Here is a 21,721-nt window from a genome sequence, read left to right on the forward strand (position 1 = left end):
GGACACCGCTCACATGCGGCAGAGAGTACATAGGGCGGACGGGATGGTGTTCTAATGTTAGGACCAGGGAGGAAAAAGATCACTTCCTTAATGTAAAAATCCGATGCGGAGGAAATCTTTCAGATCACTGCAACCAGTCTGGCCACACCTGCGAGCCGATGTTAGCGAGCACGAGGCTCTTGGTGACGGCAAAAAACAAAACTAAAATGGAGGTATCGAGGTTTTTTTCATAGCTAAGCCGGACGACTCTTGCGTCAGCACTCCATCGATTTCAACGCACAGAAAAGAAATGCGTTACCTGGATCATACCTAAATACCCCCTTTTTTTTTCGCTGTTATAAGTTTTTTCGAATGAGACCGTTGTAAATCTCTGCCTGTTCACCCTCTTATTTACAGAACCGTAGCCTGGGTTGTCAAAGTACTTTTTAATCCCCCTATTTCGCCTAGATTATCATTGGGATTACCAAAGTTTGTATAATGGTGTATATTTTAGGTTGTGCTTTTGCTACGCTGTTTTTTGTCGCATTTACCTGCTCATTAGTTGTTTTTCTTTTTATTCTTTCTGACACCGCCCCTAGGCCACGCCGTTGGTAGCTGTTTCATCTTTTTCATCCTTTATGTGTCATGCAGTGATGTCATGCTCCCCATTTCTGTATTTGCTATCTGGCGCGCGTGCTGCAAAAATCGGTGCGAGGGGTGTCTTGATGCGATATTTAAAAAAAAAAAGAAGCGCTGTACACACATGACATGATTTAACTGTTTTTTTCTTTTCGCCCCTTCTCCCGATAGTTACATGGTCTGCGTTTTGGCTCATATTGCGCTTGGTTTTCCTGAGAATAAATATTTGGCAGTCAGCGCCCGTCCTCGTTGTGTTCCTTTGTCCTCATTTTTTGCGCTGATCTTTTTATGTGCGAGGTCAAGAAGTTCACAGGGGTGAAGTGGATGCAGCTAGCACAATACCAGTTTCATTGAGGAATACAGGACAGGTAGTGGGTATAGTCAGGCTGATGATGATGAGTCTATGTCAATCCAAATGCCTCCCTGAAGGCACATCAGGGCATCAAATGCTACATACCAACCCATTTGGGAAATTATGCTAAAACGTCACAAAATAGCCTTCCAAAACAAAAATGTCAAATTAATTTTAGCGTTACACAACAATCTCTCTGACGCAGGTCGGCCTGCAAGGTGTCAGCAGAATGATCACGCAGATGACCAACAACGCGCGCCAGGCCGCCCTGGAGGAGACGCGGCGCGTGTACTGCGGCCGCATGGCTGCCTGCGAGCGCGGCCGGCAGATGGCGCTCAACATGGGCCATCATGAAGCGGAGTGAGTCTGCTTTGGGCTCCATTGGTCATACCGCTTTCACCTGGGCATGAGGCAAATTTATCAGTGGGATTCGGTGGTATGTTTGAAATGTCACACTGTTGAATCCGGAGACCGAAAACGGGACAAATGGGCCCCACAAAGCGATTCTGACACTTGTGGATCGGTCGAAGGCACATAACGTTGCTGAGGGGACCTTTTTGCTCCAGGAAAGCTGAACACAATGAGGGTGGAAATCTCGCAGCCATTCAAACCCGGTCGCATCGAATCTAGTTCCCTGCCCATAATGCGAATGAAGTGTTTTACCGACCGATCTTGTATCTATCTAGAGCGAACGTTTGACTGGGCACATATATTGTCACGCAGTGATGACAAGGCCGATGACACCAATGAAGAGTCTGGTAGTGCACTGAAGAATTGTATTGGGCTGACTTGCATCCGCAAAAGAACTAAGCGATTTGGTGGCGGCGATAACAACAATTCTACTCGCAGTAGTCGAACAAAGTACGCCAGTTCAACTTGTCAGCACTGAATTTAAAGGCGGTGATCAAAGATCTAGATAAAGCCGCAAACGGCGACTAGCATGACTTGGTAGATTCTAGAAACACACACAAGCGACTGGAATCTTCGTGATTCGTCCCGTTCGTGATTCGTCCCGGTTCATCTTGCGAGACAAATAAAGTGATAAGTGTCGTCTCGTGATAACGAGCATGAAAAAACACGGAATACTGAATCGATCCGCGCGCTAAAATCACAATGATAAGGCCGCATGCCAGTGGCTGTCGGAAAAGAACAAATAATGATTTAAATAGTTAGCGGCATTACTCCCCCCCTTAAAACCATCACCTCTTTCTTTCAAATAAACAGACATTAATTAACATAAACATCTGGAAGTTAACATGAATAGCCTTTAGCACGCGTGGTATTGGTTAAGGCGCACAACATGCACGATTTCTGGGTGCGCTCGGCGCCGCTAAGAGGCGATCGCGCCATTGGGAACGACCCCGTAGTTAATTGTCCTAGTCGGCGAAGCAACTTGTACGGCCCATGCATCGGCGTAAATTTTCGCTCAGTCAGCGGCGGCGAATCGGCGTCCAAACCCAGACTTGAAATTCCAGCTTGGACTCAGCATCGCGTCGCCGTAAGTTGTAACGTCGGGCGTCGGTTCGTTGCTGATCTTTAATGCGCATTCGGGCGAGTCTTCGGACTTCCTCTGCACGTTGAAAGTAGGCGGCGACGTCCATATTCTCCTCGTCGGTTACGTGCAGCAGCATTGCGTCGAGCGTCGTCATGGGCTCCCTGCCGTACATAAGGCTGAAGGCCTTGGTTGTCCCCTAGACGGCCGTGTTATACGCGAAGATTACGTACGACAGGATAGTGTCCCAGGTCTTGTGTTTGGCGTCGACGTAAATCGCAATCATGTCCGCAATCGTTTTTTTGAGTAGCTCCGTAATTCCATTTGTTTGAGGATGGTACGCAGTCGTTCGTCGATGACTTTTGCCACCGCAGTGCAGGATGGCTTGCGTCATCTGTGCTGTAAGTGATGTTCCCCTCTCCGTGATGAGCACTTCGGGGGCGCCGTGTCGTGTGGCAGCAAAATGCGTTCGACGAACCCCTTGGCAACTTCTGCCACGTTACCATTAGGCAGTGCTTTTGCGTCAGCGTAGCAGTAAGGTAGTCAGTGGCCAAGATGATCCACTTTTTACCCGCAGATGAAGTCGGAAAGCGGCCATAATAATAATATTAATAATAACTTTATTTACCATGAACGTTTACATGATGGCGGGAGCCTGGAGTAAAAGCTGCCTTACGGCAGCTTGACAAGGCCTCAAGCTCCCCACTTTGGCAATGGTACATCAGCGGTCTTATCACAGTTGATAAAAACATTTGGGAAGCAATTAATCAATGTATAATAAATAATAGCGGGTAGAAATGAAAAAAAAAAGAAAAAAACAACACAACACTGCCTAATGTATACAATGCATTGTTTTGGATTATGGAATACGGGAAATAAACACATAACACAAGCAATACATTCACAGCAATACATAGCACAGAAATAGATAGCGGAAGCATATGAAAGAAGAGAAAAATTGGCAGAAATGTTCACATTTGAAAGCATTTTTTTTTCAAACAAACAAATAAACACACACACACAAAAAAAAAACATATCATGGGATGAACCTGTGTTTTAAGAAAGAAAGTATGAAAGTAATTGTTGGAATGATGCCTCTGAAAGGATAATATTGCCTTGCGATAACTGATTAGGTAAGCGGGGCAATCTATTTTCCAATGTGTGCAGCCCGTATGTGGTCCGGTATGTGTTAAGGTTCCAGGGATCTAGATTGCGGATTGCGTATGCTTGTACTCGTTTTTGTAGATTAGCCAGTGAGCGACGAAAACATGTATTTTGGGAAATTTCTCTTTTGTAAGCACGACATAGCGCGTAGTTAAGTAGCTTTATTACTGGGATTATGTTGTGCTTTAAGAAACATTGACTGGTGGAATTAAATTGTGGTACACGTTCAACTATGCGCAAAAAGCTTTTTTGTAGAACATGTAGTTATCGCAAGTTTTCCTGTGTTGTCGAGCCCCAGATTAAAATTCCATAATTTAGGCGAGAATGGAACAGGGATCGATATAATGTAATCTTCACATTGGTCGGTAACACATGACGAGAACGATAGACTATACCGATAACTTGTGATAGTTTTGTTGTAAGATGATCGACGTGATCATCCCAGCTCATTTTTTCGTTAAAGATAACACCTAATATTTTGAATGATGATATGACTTCTAAAGGAACAGACCTGTAGCATATGTCTCTGGTAAAATAGACTTGTTTATTCTTAGCTCTGAAAACAACATTCGTTTTAGTAATATTTATTTCAAGTGCATTTCGTTGTGTGCATAAGTCTAACTGAGTTAATGTGCTATTGGCTGAATCTATTAACTTGTCAACGCTATCGCCGGATAGAAATACGCTTGTGTCGTCAGCGTAAATAATAAATTTTGCGAATGGTGCAATGCGGACGATGTCATTAATATAAATATTAAAAAGAAACGGACCTAATATACTTCCTTGCGGAACACCACTGGAGATGGATAGAGTTTCAGAAAGAAAACCGTTTACACTAACTGCTTGTTTGCGGTGTCGCAGATATGATTTCAAGAGTGATGCAGCGCGCCCACGTATACCATAGCAATCAAGTTTACGGAGCAGCAATTCATGGTTTATCATATCAAATGCTTTGGTGAAATCTATAAAAATACCGATAACTATCCGGCTCTGTTCTAGTTCTCTTAATACGTATTCTTTTTGTTCGAGCAGTGCAAGTTCTGTGGATAAGTGTTTTCGGAAACCAAATTGTGAAGCAGTTATTATGCGATGTTTACTTTTGAAAGATATTAAACGTTTGTGAATAACTTTTTCTACCAACTTTGAAAATATGGGCAAGACGGATATCGGCCTATAATTACCAAAATTATTCCTATCGCCTTTTTTAAAAAGCACCGACACGCGCAGATTGCATGCGACGAGGGAACACAGCATTAGATATGCATAAGTTTATTATATGTGAAACATAGGGCGAGATTAAGTCAATGACGTAAGCGATAGGTTTCATTTTTAAACCATCGATGTCGGTTGCTGTTGTGCTATTCAGATCGTTGAAAGTCGCCATTATTTCACAGTCATCAACAGGGCTAAGAAATATAGTATCGAGTCTGCAAGGAATATCGTTAAGATTATTCTGTGGGCACATATTTCTAGAGCTGTTAAACTAATCGGCTAATTTTTGAGCAGTTAAAGATTTCCCGACTACATTTATAGCCGAAATTTGTTCTTTTTCTTGTTTATAGGCTAATAGGCTGTTCAAGTTTTTCCACACAATATCGGTACGACCACGTGTTGATTGAAATTTACTGGTATAGTAATCCTTTCTGGCCTTTTTTAATGCTTTATCCAAACGATTTCTGAAAGATTTAAAAGCATTCAGGTCATTTGCATCTTTAGTTTTCATAAACTTATGATATAACTTATTCTTCGTGTCTATTTTGGTAACAAGTTCCTTTCTAATCCAAGGCTTTCGACAACGCCGCGTTTGTTTCAGTGTTTTTATTGGAAAGCAGGCAGTATAAATGGGTTTGAAAGTGTTCATGAAAGTCTCATATGCTTTTTCGGCATACTTTTCCGAGAGAATAGTATTCCAGTTCGCATCAGCTACGGAGTTCCTAAATGCAGAGAGGTTATGCTCGGTAATATCCTGGAAAAAAAATGTCTGACTAATTTTCTTTCGCTTTTTTTGTTTGAAGCAAAAAAAAATATGGGAAGATGGTCACTCGCATCTGAAATAAGTACACCTGAGTTTACAGCAGTAATGTCCAGATTCGTAATAATTACATCTAGTAACGATGATGATCTAGTTGTGATTCGTGTTGGTTCTTTAATTACATTCACAAGTCTATTAGCGTGTAGCAATACATCCATATCTTATTTGTATCAATGATCACTTAACATGTTGATGTTGATATCACCGCTACACACAAGCTTCGCGTCTGTGTCCCGAACATAACAAAACAGGGAATCAAAAAACGAAAGAAAGCTGGGTACAGAGCCCCGTGGTGGGCGGTAACATACAACAAACACTGTGTTTTGTGAAACCAAAGATAATCAGGCACAGAAAAAGTAAATTGCGGTTCCCAGCCTTCCTGGAAAAGCACCGCCTCCACGGCTTTAGCTGCGGTTTAAAAACAACGTCTGATAGTTTGCAAGACGAAAAAGTTCTCTGAGTCATTTGTACACCAGGTTTCTGTAATCATTATCACTTCAAACTGTGTATTCAGTTCTGTACTGTTAAATCCAGTTGTTTGTTGCTAACGGACTGTGCGTTGAGATGAAGGCATTTAAAAGATTTTCTCAAGTCTGTGCCAAGTTCACTTAAAAACTTGTTACGAAACACATAAGAAAGTGTATTCTGGATGTTCGCCATATTGATCCTTATCCACTAAAAAAGAAAATGCTGCCGTTTTTCAACCTCGGACAAACCTGTCTAGGTCACTCGCACCTGAGATGACTATTGCTGATGCGCCTTCCATTTGCCTCATCATAATTTTGTCATTGCTGTGCCAACCAAATTTATAGTTGTTTGCTTTGGCCCAGTTTTTCACCTGTTTCAACAGAGCCCGTGTTCGTTTTGTCAGGTTCTCAAGTATATGCACATCTTTACTTTTCCGAGAAATGTTCCGTCTCTTTGACCACCATGGGTTTCTTACACTCTGCTTTGCAAAACGGCAGATGATACCAGGCACTTTATCTTGCTTGGACGGCAAACTGTGCACCGCTGCCACATCACCATCAGACAATTCTGGAAGCCTGCTCTGGACGGTAATCGCATTGATCTCAGCAAGATTTTCATTTTCACTTTGATGCACCCCGTGAAATTCGAGGTTAAGACGGCGGCTGCGCCATTCAAGCTCATCCATTTGGAAAGCTAATGTTTCAAACTTTTTGTCTAGTCTTTCCGTATTTAGAACTTTCGCTCTGAGATTTTTGATTTCACGTTCGTTTGCACCCGTACGTGCTATCAGGTCTGAAACTTGGGTTGACATGAATTGCACAGCATTTTCAATAAGGTCAACAGCTTCTTTTAGTGGCATCAAAACTTCAAGCTTCTGGTATCAACCAGAAGAACCGTGCTTCAACCTATCAAGCCTGAAGCACGGTCCACATGTCACGCAAATTAGGCTCTTCTTACACTTTTTCACTCTGTGAACGGGCCTTAGGCGCCCTACATTTTGTGCACCTCCAGCTTTTCCGATAAACGTCTCCCTTCGATTTTGGAGTTGCTGCAGCTACTCCGGCACATTTGGCCGTGTGAAAAGTACTCATGCATGCCGTACACGATACACTCTCATCGGTATCAACTACCTCATCTTCGCGTACCGGGCAATCCGGCATAGCAACACCTCTGGCAGCAGCAGCAGCAGCAGCAGCAATAATACAGCAATGAGGGTAAAAACAGTTTTGTTCTAAAAATGCAACACCAACCTGTAAGTATATAACAGATAGTTTAGTGCTTCCGTGCTTCCGAGGCCACTGCCACTGCCAAAGTGATCTCTGCTAGACTTGGGTGTCCCTTTATGAAGCCCACAATCAGTGACAGGCGGTCACGCGCCAGATCACGTGGCTGGCCCAGAAATTGATTACGGCACAGTCGGCCGCAGCAGGTAGCCCTTGAAGAAATTTGCTATCGCAGTTCACGCATGTGCAGCGGTACGCTGCAAGTATATGACAGATAGTTTAGTGTTTCCGTGCTTCCGAGGCCACTGCCGCTGCCAAAGCAGATCGATCCCAATTTTCTGAAAGGGGTTGGTAGGGGTCAGTATGGAGGTCAGTAGCCCAGCTAGTTTGATCGGGGGCTTTTTGAGTCGCTGGCACTCACGGCACGTTATACATAATGGTAAACTTCGGCAGGCAGCTGCGGCCAGTAATACCTCTCTTGGATGCGATGGAACGTTCGCGACGTACCGAGTTGTCCTGCGGTCGGCTCATCGTGGAATGCTTGCAAAAGTTCCTTCCGGAGTTCCCTAGGTACGACGAGGAGGTATGTTGTCTTGTTGGGCGCGGAGTTCTTCCTCACGAGGACGTCGCTACGCAGCGCGAAGGATGACAACTGACGTCTGAACACAGCAGGAGAAGAAGCGATCTTTCCTTCTAAGTTGTCTGCCAGGTCCCTCAACTTAGTCTGAGAGCTGCTGTTGAAGGAAACTGCTGGCGCTTACCGGTCCTAAGAAGACATCGTCTTTGTCTTCCGGGGGGACATCCCCAGCAGCCCAGATAAACAGTCTGCGTAAGAATACTTCCGACCTCACTTGTAGACAACTGTGATGTCATATTCTTGGAGACGTAAGCTCCATCCAGGAAGGCGACCGGATGGATCTTTGAAATCAGCGAGCCAGCAGGGCGCATGATGATCGCTTACGGCGTTGAAAGGTCGACCGTAGAGTTACGGACGGAACTTCGAATTGGCCTAAATAATCGCGAGTTACTCCTTTTCGGTCGTTGAGTAATTGGATTCAGCTTTTGAGAGGGACTTGATAGCGTAGGTGATTACCTTCTCCTGTCCGGCATTCTTCTGAACGAGAACGGCGCCTAGACCCGTGCTGCTCGCGTCAGTGTGTATCTCAGTCTCGGCGTTCTCATCAAAGTGGCCTAGGGCAGGAGGGGACTGTAGGTGGCGCTTAAGTCTCTCGAAGGCTTCCGCTTGCGTTGCTTCCCATTCAAATGCACGTCTGCCTCTGTAAGCGGCGTCAACAATTCGGCGAGGCGCGAAAATTCCGTGGCAAATCGGCGGTAAATTTCGCACAGTCGAGGAATCGGCGTAGAGCTTTTTTGTTACCGGGTTGTGGAATGTCGCTTGTGCGGAGCAGAAGCCGAATGGCATTACCTTGAAGTTGAAAAGGCGTCTGGTATGAGGAACGCGGTCTTCTCAGGGTCTCTTTCGTCGACCCTAATTGGCCAGTACCCACTCCTCAGGTCCGTAGACTATAAGTAACCGCCGTTATAACAAAACAGAACTGCGCGAAGGAAACGGGACAAGAAGGCATGAATACACACACACAAAGCGTTTTGTGTGTGTGTATTCGTGCCTTCTTGTACCGTTTACTTCGCGCAGTTCTGTTGTGTTATAACCATGAACCGACTAGCCCAACATCACGTCTCACTGGAGTAAGAGCCGGTTCAGTGTGTCTTCGATGCGGGGAAGCGGGCAGACATCCTTCTTCTTTATGCTATTCAAGCATCGGTAATCAACGCAGAAACGATGTGTTCCGTCTTTCTTCCTCACCAGGACGACGGCTGCTGCCCAGGATCTCTGAGATAGCCGGATGACGTCGTCACGAAGCATTTCATCGACTTGATCTCGGATGGCTTGGCGATCTTGCGGGGATACCCGATAGGGGCTCTGACGAAGAGGTTGGGCGTGTTCGCTAGTGATAATGCGGTGCCTTTCCAATGGCGTTTGTAGCTGTAAAGCGGTAACTGTAACTTTTAAGAAAACTGCGAATCTGGTCTTCTCCGCACCGGGGTTATGCTGGGTTGACGATTAATGTAACCAGATTTCTCCGGGTGGTTGTTCGAATTGGACGAATACATCTCGTGTGTCTGCTAGCTCGTCGAGAAAAGCGATCACCGTGCCCTTGTTGAGATGCCGGTATTATTCGGTGAAGTTCGTCACCAGCACTTCAGCTTGTCCTCCCCAGAAATTGGCGATGCCTCTTGCAATACCGAGACCTCGTTCCAAAAGCAATTGGGTTTTTCCTTCTGCGATGCCTTCAGCGGTCTCGATGTCAGCGCTACCCACGCAGACTACCACCCTTGACCGGGGTAACATGGTCAATTCTTCGTATATTGCATCTAAGTAGCCGTATTAGGGGTGGCGGTGTCCGCCGAATGCTTGATGGGTTTTGATCGAAGGTGGATGATCGCTCGATGTGTACTGCGAAATTCTATACCCAGGATAATATCTCGCGAGCAGACCCTAAAGCTCGTAAGATAAGTACGTCCATTCACTGTCACTCTTGTGGTGCATCTCCCGGAAGGCATAAAAGGTTACCACCAGCGGTGCGGAAGTGGTCCTCACTTTTCCTTTCAGCCCTGATTTTTTTTGCAACTCCAGGAGGTTTTCTTTTATAGTATTCTGCTTCACTATCACTCAAGAAACACATCCACAAAAGAAAAAGTTCCAGAATTTCATTGGTATAAAATAAAGTGTCGTGTCCTATATTTAGGACACCAGGGCTTGGTGGTTGCAAGAATGAAAACAGGAACGTTTAGTGTAAGTTTTTATTTTCAAGCTTCAACGAAAATTAGAACGTAGAAAACAAATTCTACTTGCTCAGGGGTTGTAGCTAATGTTGAACATTGATTAGTGAGTGTGGAACGCTTTGAAACAGTTGTTTGCACTTGATATGCACAGGTGGACGCTGCACTTTTCGTACTTCGCTTTTGGCCTGCCTTTGCAGCCTTCAATCTTGCATCGCTGTTGGTCTTCCGTCATTAGGGGCCAGTGCCCGATTTTGTCGTATCTCACGTCATATACAGGCCTCTGGGCTGAGAAATTTTTTTGCCTTTTGAGAGGCTGCAGGGGAGAGGGCGATTGTCTTTCACGTTTTTGTGGCTTGTAAGTAGCATCAGGTTTTCCACGATACTTAAAGTAAATTCAAGTAAATGCATCTTTTCTTTGCTTAGCCCTTGAATTTCAACATCGCGCCTGTAGTCAAGCCACGAGGTAGTAACGGACAAGTTCATGAAATGCGTGGTGACTCGCGGTGTCCATTTTCAGTTGCGAATGAATGTACGGTACAAGCTGATCAAGGAGGCAGTCTTGTCGACTCCTCCCATAATTACGTTGTACTCCCGAACAGCTGCGGGGCGTTCACATTCACATCTTTCAAATCTGCTTTACTCCGTCACGGAACTTCATCCTCATCATCAATGCCGAGGAAATTAGGTTTACCGCCCTATTGTCCATCCATCTCGTGATGATTTTTGCATTGCTGCCTCCCATGCAGTCAGAGGACCTTCTTTCCTCCTTTTTCAGTTGGCTTTCTGGTTTCAGCGGGCATTTCTCAGTCCGGTTTGATCTGATTGTTCCTGCAGCATATCTAGTCTTCTCACGATGCACCCGCAAAACAAAAGTTTATGCCCATCACAATCCCGAAGGCGCTTCGCAAGATGGAGGACAAAAGCTCTGGTCACACCGAAGTCCTTCTTGTCGGCTGGGATAAGTTCCATAGTCGAACCTTGATAGACGAGGAAGTCGTAGATAATCCCCGAGGCTCTGCATAACATATGTAGTGTGGTAATCTTCGTCTTCATAGCCACTGCCATGCATCGCGTGCTGGCGCGCTCGAGGACGAAGAAGTTGGTCGTTGTCTGTGTGAATCGCTACGCCTTACGCGCCGATCCCCCTCTGTGGGTATGTGCCATAAGTTATTTGGACAACAACAACAACAACAACAACGCGCCGCTGCGAGTTCATCCCGAGCAGCTGGATCCATCTGCGTCAACTGAATAAACGCACCCCTACACATAAGTTTCACTCCCCATGGATTTGGCTTCCCTTTGATGTACCGTTTGATATCGAACTATCCTTCGAACGGGATAATTTTTATGTTCTAAAGGCAGTTTTAGGCATCGTTCACGAAATGAGACTAAAAGTGACCTGACCTTCCAGAGACTAATGCTGTGGCTTTCATTCGCATCAACAATGTGCAAGCAGTTCCTCAGCTTTTTGAGCCGGTTTCGGGACATGTACACAGTTGAGACGAGCTCAGTTTTGAGTGATGGCTTCCAGTACATGCGAAGGCGTGGGTAAAGAAAGATGCCCATCGCCAGATGCAGTGAGATCAGCTTTCTGATTTCAAACAAGACAAGACAAACAGAATACCTGCTTGTCTTGTCCGCAAGGCCAACAAACGCGCTTTTCAGCACATATTTAGAAAAATACTCATACGGGGTTGCTGGACCATCAGAATCATTCTCTTTATAATCACCAGACACTTCAGGTTGATACTTGGCTGCTGGCGTTTTGAAAACTTTCGTGCTCCATTTTTCTTCCTGTGTTGCTTTCTCATCTTCATCATCGCTAGAGGAAGCCGACTGCTCCTCTTGTGCCTCACTAGCCCCGTCGCACACGTCTTCCTTTGCATCTTCAACCTCCAACACGTCACCATCCCTCAGAGCGGCAAACATGACTTCTGGATCCTCGAGGCGCACATGCCTTAATCGAAGCCTTTTTGCAGCTGAATAAAACAGCCCGGTCGGAATTCGGGCTTCTACAATAGAAAAAGAATCCAAGAGAAAGTTGTCATTACAAAAAAAAAATGCTTTGCCTTCGCACTCAACACAATACGATGGTTTATACCCAATGAGCCCTGATGTCCTTTATATAGGACACGCACATCGCGCAGTGCTGTGACAAATATAATAACAATTAAAAATCCTTTCTACAACTGTTGAGGCCCTGAGCATCTTAGAAACAACATATAAAGTACTAATCACGCATACCTTTGTAGGTATTGAGTGGAAAATGGTACAATATCGCTTACCACTGGTGGCGCCGTTTCCACTTTCCGCAATTTTGTTTGTTTACAGTCAGCTCTACGAAGAGGAGCAAGATGGGAAGGCTGATGTCCGTTTTGATCGATCTGCCTTCGGAGCCGGCTGAGTTCTTGTTTCCGTTTCCATATCATTCCAATCTCGATTTATAGCCCTTTTTCTTCATGTCCTTTATATAGGACTTGGCGGCGAACGCTCCACTGATGACAGAATAGTCAGCTCCGCTGTCCACTAAGGCAGTAACCGTGTGATCATGGAAGACAGTTGGGCTAGTTGGTGTGTATTCGTTAATGACTGCGACATTGCAACTAGCGTGAAAAAACACAAAGGCTAGCGACAAGAGGTACCGATGGGACAGCACGCTTGTGTCCCGTAGGTAGCTTGCTGTCCCGTCGGTACCTTTTCTGGCTGTCCTTTGTGTTTTTTTCAAGCTAGTTCCAATGTCGCAGTCATTAACCGTGTGCCCGTTGACAGCACAGGTCACTTGTTCGCGTCCTCTTATTGCATGTTGGCTTTGGTGTTCAATCTCTGCTACGTCTTGTGCTGAGGTCGCTGCCGGGGCCCACCGTCGTCACTTCGCTGGGTGCGGAGTAAGCTTGGAGTCTGGCCGCGTTGTCGTGGATGTTGACGTCGTGCGTAGCTGCAGCGCCGCTATGAAGTCTGAGCGCGTCGAGGGAGTCTTCATAAACAGTGTCGGCGTCATAGTGACGTCGTCATCACTCGTAGTCGGCGGAGAAGAATCTTCGTTATTCCACCATTTAGAAACCTCACGTTCAAAGGTTGCTACCTTTCGTTTTCCCTACAGAGTCCTGGGGACCTTCCTCGCGTACTGCCATTATAGTTGCGGCCTGGCGACGCAAAGAGGGCACTGTACGTCGATGGGGACCTGAACCGATGGCTTGGGGGCGCAAACTCATCGCTACGCAGATAGTTCCCGATTTCTTGCGGTCGTTCACCGGGGCGAGGTCGTGGGGCGTCGACTGCAAATCCGCAGAGGCCGATGTGTCTGTATGGGCAGTGGCATAGAATGTGGTCGGCCTCACCGTTGTAGAAGCAGAGCGGGCGACTGTTTGTCATCCTCGAGCCGTCGCACTTCCTGGGGCTTGAAGGTCGTTCGTAGGCTTGGCAGGCGGTGACCAGGCGGTGGCTTTCGGGAACAGGGCGGTAGCAGCGAGGGCTTGGAAGTTCACGTCGGGGCTCAGGACGACGTAACGCAGCACCATAGTTCATCTCTGCTGCTTACTGCACTGGAGTCATCGAAGCTGTCGCTTCAGGAAAGAACAGTGCCGGTTGGACTTCCCCACGGATGACGTCCGTGTGCGACGCAACCTGCCGCTGCGTTGGCGATGGGAGGAATCGGCGCACCTCTTCTCGGATGACTTCACGGATAGCTCTAGGGTCTTCGCGAGAACTTAAGCTCGGAACGTCCTCGGCGAAGCTTCTGACGCTCTCCGCTGGGCCCTGAATACGAGTTTGTAGTAGCTCTTCGGTATGCTGTGGCGAACGTGGGTTCGCTCTTGCACGTCTCCAAAGATGTCAGCGAAGCTTCGTGGTTCTCGAGCCAGTGCTTCGCCGGTGCCTCCGGCGAGAAGTAAATGTTCTGCACATATTGATCCGGTGTACACCCGTTGGGGCGAGCAGCTCGTTCATATAGCTGCATCCAGTCTTCAACGTCATCCAGGCCATCGCCCCGGAACGTGAAGACAGTCCTTAGTGTTACAGGCACGTAGACTGGCGCTTGGCATTGCTCAGGTCGGCTAGCGCGGATCTCAGGTGCTGCTGCGGACTCCAAGAAATTCCGGTGGCCAGGACGTAATGCTGAGCTCAAATGTCGTGTTGCATGACATTCTTTACCCAGCCGCTCCAGCAATGTCACGTCCTGACGCACACGGACACGACGGCAGCAGAGACCTCGGGTCAACACGGCAACGGCACAGGGCAGCGCTACAGTAGCGGAACCAGCGCGCGTGCGAGTCACAGCGGCAATGTCGTCTTCGTGTATGATATCGCGCTTCCTATTCTTCGGGCACTATAATATCAAAATGCTGGGCCTGATGTTTGTAGATAGGATACGTAGATCCTTCTAGGCTTCACAAGCCTCCAAATAAAATGGCGGGTGGAAGTCTAGTGGCGCGGTTCCTTCACTAGAATAGTTGGAGGGCGCAAAAAACAGACAAGATATGTAGGTAGGTGACAGGACGAAGCGCTTCGTCCTGTCACCTACCTACATATTGTTTCGAAGCGGCAAGCCGATGAAGACAGGAGACAGAACATGACCGACGACGATGGTAGATGACGTTTAATGAATGTTCGCGGCGGGCCTAGCGCGAGCGCTCCTGCCCGCGCCACTGCCCGCTTCTTCTTCCTTGTCGTCCGTAACATGACCCGGGGCAACCGAGCGATCGTCCCGATCGTGGACGAGGAGGTTTAGCGATGTTAAAGATTTTATGGCGTGATGATGGGCGTGTCTGGATGCTTGAAGAAGAGGAAGAAGGAAGAATAGAACGGCTTGCCGGTACGATGTCTGATGCGTGGGTGATCCGCCTCCATTGGAGCTGTCAACCATCCGTCACCAGAGTCCATGGGACCGATGGCTCGAGGTCACGTCGGGCAGCTTGGGCGGGGGTTGCGTGTTCGTGTCCATCGGTTCCTTCGGGTCTTTCGGGTCCTTCATCTCGGTTCTGATTGGTCTGTTCTCCTTGTCTTCAGGTCCGGGTTGGGGGCTGGGCGGTGGTTGTTGTTCATGTCTCGGCTTTAAGGGCTGGGGCGAAGCTGTTCGGCGATGTCCCTGAGCCCTCGGTGATGGTCCCGGCTTGAAGATGGCGTCAATGCTCCAAGGCGAGGATGGGGATGCCGTACGCCGCACCTCCAACCAAATGTTACGAAGCGGCAAGCCGATGACGACAGGAGACAGAACATGACCGATGACGATGGTAGATGACGTTTAATGAATGTTCGCGGCGGGCCTAGCGCGAGCGCTCCTGCCCGCGCCACTGCCCGCTTCTTCTTCCTTGTCGTCCGTAACAATATCTTGTCTGTTTTTTGCGCCCTAAAACTATTCAATCATGAACCGAAACTAACTAGCCCAGCAGCAAGTGCTTTGTCTTTCACTCAAGTTCAGAGTCACAATATCAACTGTGTGCGACTGTTCCATACAATGACCGCGGTCATGCGCAACCCCACCGACAGCACCGCGCGCGCTCGCGCCTATTTCCTTCTTTCTCTTCCACCCTCGACGTTGCGGCTCGCCCTGGCGGGTTCCCCGCCGCTGCAAGGGCTCCTTCTCCCAGCCAGTTTTTGCCTCCGTTATGGTGTCGCTGCGCTGGCAGACAATGACAAAGGACTAGGGACACACACAACTGCGCTTACTCTCCTCGCCTTCGTCGCGCAGTAATTTGACGGAGGAAGGTAGTTAAAGGTCCCCTGAAAGGGGTCACAAAGAAGGGTAAACAACGCCATAACACTGATACTTATTGAACCACCCATCATTCTCCCGCAAAAATGTTCGATCTAGCTTCTGCAACACCAGAGATATCGGCGATTAAAAATGACCCTTCCAATTTTCCCTCTCAACTCGTACGCCGAAGGGAGCCATAAAAAAACAAAGAATACAAGCAAGTTCGAAGCTCCGCCCAGACATACGTCACTTCGACGAACTTCCGGTTGCCGCGCGCTCGCTCGCTGGCGTACTCGTGCCAACCCGTCCTCGCTCGCACACGCCTGAGGAGTTCGCGCAGCGACGGTTAGTGTAACCGCGAACCCGTGGTTATCCTTTGTTACACGGCGGACCAAACCATGGTTGCACCACTAACCGCGGTTACCGCAAACCGAGCTTGACGACCTCGGTTTGCGGCTTTAACCGAGGTTATGACGGCGTCTGTTGACGGAAGCTACTCGTCGGCGCCCGAGTGCGCGAAACGTACGAGCGGGTCTGCTTCACAAAGTTATTCATTTGCCCACTGTATCACGTTTAAAGATCGATGTATAGATTATGGTGCCGCCCGACGTCTTCGATTACGGCCGACAGCGCAGCGACTGCGTACTGAAGCCTTCTCTTGCCTACAGTATCGTTTGAACGGCTTGTTGCTGAGCAGAACGTCAAAAAATACGCGGCCTTAGCTATGAAAGTACACGAGTTTGCAACGCTTGCAGCACGGGATGCCGCGAGCAGGCTGAGGTACGTTACACAATTGCCGCGGGGGTGGAACGTGCGAGCGCGGCGAACGCCGGCGCCGTGCGTGACCGTCCCTAGTCGTCGCAAGGCCTACATTGTTTCGCTTCGAAGCCGCGGCGGTCGACGCTTTGGAACATGATCAACGCTGTCGTAAATCGTCTACTAATGAAACTGCCTTATAGTGATTCCTATCCTGCCATAGTAAAATAATTATAGGATTAACTCTGCCGGCGCATTAATCGCAGAGCTAGTACGAGCAGATCGGATCAGCCGAAATGCACCAGTGGCACCTGGCTTGAGCAGAAACTAGCTTGTATCACGGCTATCGCTCTTACCAGCAATTTGCTGCTGGTCAGCGATCCTCACGAGGGCTTCATACTTGATATTCGGCGCAGTAGTTCAGACGTCAACAAATTTTAGCACGCTTTATTTCGGACATCGGTGCTAACGATCCGCCGTGTCGTTCGCGAACGGTATGCGGGAGCAGGGGCCACAGCGGCGGTGTTTACGGCGGTCGAGGAGGTGCTGCCATCGTGCGGTGCTTGACCGTGCTGTTGACGTCTCGTCGGACGACACTCCGATACTCCTGAAACCACGTTATATAAATAAGATATTTGTAAATGCAGCTTCGTTCTGCCGATCCCTGCGTCGCTTCGGTTGTTGCACTTAATGGGCAATGGCCACCTAACCGATAAGGGCGGCGAGCTGTGTAACAGCCCGCACAGAGTTCGAGCAGGGCACGAGCAGACGACTTTCGCAGCTACCGAAAGTGTGTCCGTGACGTCATGGTTGCAGTGACCGCAGCGAATGGCAGCTTCTAGCAAGCCTTGCCAGTCAACCGACCCGTGACGTCACGGGACTAGGAAATAGTTCCATGCGACACCGCCAAGCGACATTCTCTCTTCCCGCGAATTTCAAAAAACGCTGTTTTTAAGTTTTTAAAAATTAATAATAAATCGCTGGCTTTGTTCCAAGGAGTTATGCTTTCCTTTATTGCTCAAATGGATGTGTTCTACACACTGAACACGTTTATCAGTGGTTTCTTGGGGGCCGTTTCCGTGGACCTTTAATGGTGCCGAAATCGGGTGGCTGTCGCCGCGGCTGTTTCTCTATTGTGCCGCCGGCTTTAGAGCGACTGACTCCGCCCACGAAAGGCGGACCACTAAGCTGCAGTGTTCTAGAAGGCTTCATAGTTGCAAAAGTGGCGCTCTCGCGGTGAGGCGGTTGCCGCGACGTGGCGCTGCCGTCGACTCCTGGAGCAGATTCCGGCCCGCCGCCGGTAAGCGCGGCAAGCGCGGTGCGCGGCTACAAGGGCCGATGGGACAATCGCGGCGTTCGTTGTGGCGTTATCTCATACAAATCCACTTTTTTACGCAATAACCTAACGGCCCCGTGTCACAGAAAATCCGGCGTCGGCGTTGCTGTGGGTTTAACGCGAAAAGCAGCCGGAAGCAAAAAATAAAAGGAAAATAGCCTTGCAGACCCATTTAATCGAACTCGGTTACATTGATGTGATAATTTAACTTATGAAAACTGTGCAGCAATCTTTTTTTTTTTTTGCGCAGTGTTCAGGATGGTGTCATACCATTTCGCTTTCCACTTAGTCGCCATTTGCTAGACCAGTTGAAGGCTAGTCTGCGATATGGATTATAATCCTTACGGCATATAAATATACGTACGTACCTCCGACTGCATGATGGTAATTGTAAGCGTAGGCGTCCACTGAGAACTGAGAAATACTGCTCCTTCCTTTCCCCAAAATCCAACATTACAAAAAAGAAAAAGATTACGAATTGAAGGCGGTGTTAAAGGCACTACCATGCCAAAAAAAATAAACACGCTTGAGCAAGCCTCTTCTAAGCTTTCTCTCTTGCTTTTTTCCCGCCTGACTGTCACGAGATGCATAAAACCGAAAGGGACCTTGCTTCCTACTCTTTTTAAGTAAATCAGTTGTCTGAAGTAGGTATTGTGTAAGGAAGAAAATGATACAGAGCCGACACTAACGACGATGAAGACGCCAATCAGCTGGCGCGCGCACTGAGAGCTCGGACTGTCTTGTTCGGCAGAGATTGTGCTTAGCTCTACGATCGTCTTGTGTCACCGGTCGCCGTGTTCAGTCCTCCGAACAACCCCCAATAAACCCCTCTTCATTTGGTGGAACGTGCCCGGGTACCGTGGAGCTCCCAGACATACGATATCTATGGTGACACACGAGGTAGGCCAACAGCCAGTGGCAGCCCCTTCGCAGTCCATCTCATGCTCCGGTGCCATTCGGCAGCGAGACCCCTCAGTTTTCAGGGGGCAGGGCGACCAGGACGTTGAAGATTGGTTGGCCTCGTACTAGCGGGTGAGTCGTCATGATGATCGCATGAAGATCAACAACACCATCTTCTGCCTGAGTGACGTTGCTAACCTATGGTATCGAAATCATGAGGCCGACATGCCAACTTCGGCTAACTTCAAGGCAAAGTTCACGAACGTTTTCGGTCGTCCCACTGTTCGGAAACTACGCGCTGAAAAAGCCTTGCGCGTACCAGTTCAGCATGAAGGGGAAACCTTCACAAGCTGCATTGAAGACGTCGTAGATCTATGCAAGCGTGTCGATCCGTCTATGGATGAGGCTGCCAAGATAAAGTACATAATGAAGGGCATTGATGTCGATGCATTTCACATGCTGTGAGGAAAGAGCCCAACCACAGTGGCCTCAGTATACAATCTTTGTCAGAGTTTCGACGAAATGCTCAAGCAACGCCTCTGCACTCGTCGCTCTCCCGCACCTGCTGCGTCCGTTTCTGGCCTGGCTATGAGCAGCGACCTTTTGGCCGACATCAAAGATTTTGTTCGAGATGAGGTCTCCCGACAGCTCGGGCTTTTTTCTGGCCCACGCCCGTCGTCTACAACCCAGTACAGCCCAGCTAATTACCCCTGCGGTCCGACACACCATCACACAGGAGGTTGCCGATGCACTTCCCAGTTTTGGCCAGCCAGCGCCTGTCGCACCTCATGTCGACCCTGTTCCACTGCAGCCCGCACCTCTTGCTGCGCCATTGAGCTACAACCCCCTGTTGTCATGCCGCCTCTACCTGTACCAGTACAAATGCCTCCTACATATACAGAAGTTACCGCCCGCCCTCCGCCGCCAGACCTTTTCGTACGTGCTGACTATGGCACCACCGACTGTCGCTCCCCGGTTCCGATCAACGACGTCTTCCTACAATCCTTGGCGCACGAATGACAACCGGCCTATCTGCTATGCCTGCGGTATTTCAGGCCACATCGTCCGCCTGTGCCGTCGTACTCTGCGATCTGCCCCTGCGCGCACTATGGCTGACTGCAATTATCAGTACGACACCCTGCGCCCACCTTTGGTGGCATCTGCATGGCAGCCGCACAGCTCATCGGGCCGCCAAAACATTCCACTGCACCGCTCGCCGTCCCCTCGCCGTCGGTCCTTTTCGCCAATGTGGCGTTGCAGCGTGACACAAGACTCGCAAAACTAGCAGCCGCAGTTCCTGGGGCACGAACTGCGCACATTTCGCCTACCACAAGTCCTCGTCTGTCTCCGCCGAACGTTCTCGAAGCTTTTGTTGACGGTGTTCGTGGACTTGCCCTCGTCGATACAGGGGCCACTCTCTCCGTCATTAGCGAAAGTTTTCGCCGCTCGCTTCATAAAGTCACAACCTCGCCTTCTGGACTCTCTCTTCGCACCGCCAGCGCCGATTCCGTTCGTCCGTCTGCTGCTTGCACAGCGCGCGTAGTTATCGCGGATGTCTTATACATCGTCTAGTTTTTATTGCTTGCGTCATGCTCGCATGACTGCGTCCTGCCTTTCCTTCGTCCGTGTCTTAATAGCGCCGCTTTTTATTGCATTGAACTATGAACCAACTAGCCCGACAAAGTTTACTTAATTCTTGGCTGGGATTTCCTTTCCCGTCACAATGCTGTTGTGGATTGCGCCCTCACCCACGTTGCCTTCTCTGCCCTCTGTGATGCAGTTCTTGACCATGCGCCGTCATTTTTCTTGCGCCAGACTTGTTGCTGCCGACGACACGGACATTCCGCCCAACTGTGCTGTGATTGTTCCCGTGTGTGTAACCTTTTCTTTCGACGCGACTGTTCTTTTTGCGCCTTCTCCCATGTTCGCCTTCCGACGTCACCTCCTTCTTCCCTTTCCTATCATCGATATTACTGCGGTGCCGCTGACATTTTTGTTGCGAATGCCTCAACCGCTGTGATCCCGCTAATTCGTGGCGAATGCCTTGGTCGTATTGAAGTAGCTGACCTCATCTCGCCGTGTGAGGCTGATGGGTATTTACCACAGAGTGCCCACTTGGCCTCCCTAACGTCGATTACTGCGTCTTCCGATATACCGAGTTGGGACCTTTCAATCGTCTGCGGCCAGTGACCTCGACCTGACTCACCGTGAGCAACAGTTTGCTCTCCTCAACCAGTTCCGTACTTTGTTTGACGCTCAGACGACTTCCTTGGGCCGTGCGACCGAGGTTGTTCACCACATCGACACCGGCAGTCATGCCTCTCTTCGCCGGCGCCCTTACCGTGTTTCGCCTACGGAGCGCCGTGTTATTGCTGAGCAGGTCGACGACATGCTAAAACGTGGTGTAATTCAGCCTTCATCTAGTCCGTGGTCGTTTCCCGTGGTACTTGTGAAAAAGAAGGATGGCTCCATAAGATTTTGCGTTGACTACCACCGCCTTAACAAAATTACACGTAAAGACTTATACCCACTACCTCGTATTGACGACGCCATCGATTGTTTACAAGGAGCCCAGTTCTTTTCGTTCATGGACCTGCCTTCTGGCTATTGGCAAGTCTCTATAGCTGAGTCTGACCGACCCAAGACAGCCTTTGTTACCCCTGATGGACTATATGAGTTAACTGTGATGCCGTTTGGACTTTGCAATGCTCCTGCTACGTTTGAGCGAATTATGGACAACATCTTACGCGGCCTCAAGTGGAACATTTGTCTTTGTTATTCGGATGATATCGTCGTTTTCTCTCCCGATTTTCCGACGCACCTCGTGCGCGTGCACCAAATCCTGAGCTTTTTCACGGGCGCCGGTCTCCAACTTAACCTGAA

At 48.6% G+C, this 21,721-nt stretch overlaps 1 protein-coding gene across 1 annotated transcript in view; it reads left to right on the top strand.

Moving 5' to 3' along the window:
* The window catches only part of LOC146201333 (uncharacterized), a 155,791-nt gene that overhangs the window by 88,842 nt on the left and 45,228 nt on the right, over nt 1-21,721 (top strand). The window contains exon 3 of the mRNA XM_084595771.1: nt 1,176-1,330. Within this exon, the coding sequence (XP_084451897.1) occupies nt 1,176-1,330 (155 nt within the window). The remainder of the gene's footprint in view (nt 1-1,175; nt 1,331-21,721) is intronic.

The sequence above is a fragment of the Amblyomma maculatum genome, chromosome 2 (genome assembly GCF_055883805.1).
Source record: "Amblyomma maculatum isolate TAMU_Amacu chromosome 2, ASM5588380v1, whole genome shotgun sequence".
Lineage (NCBI taxonomy): Eukaryota > Metazoa > Arthropoda > Arachnida > Ixodida > Ixodidae > Amblyomma > Amblyomma maculatum.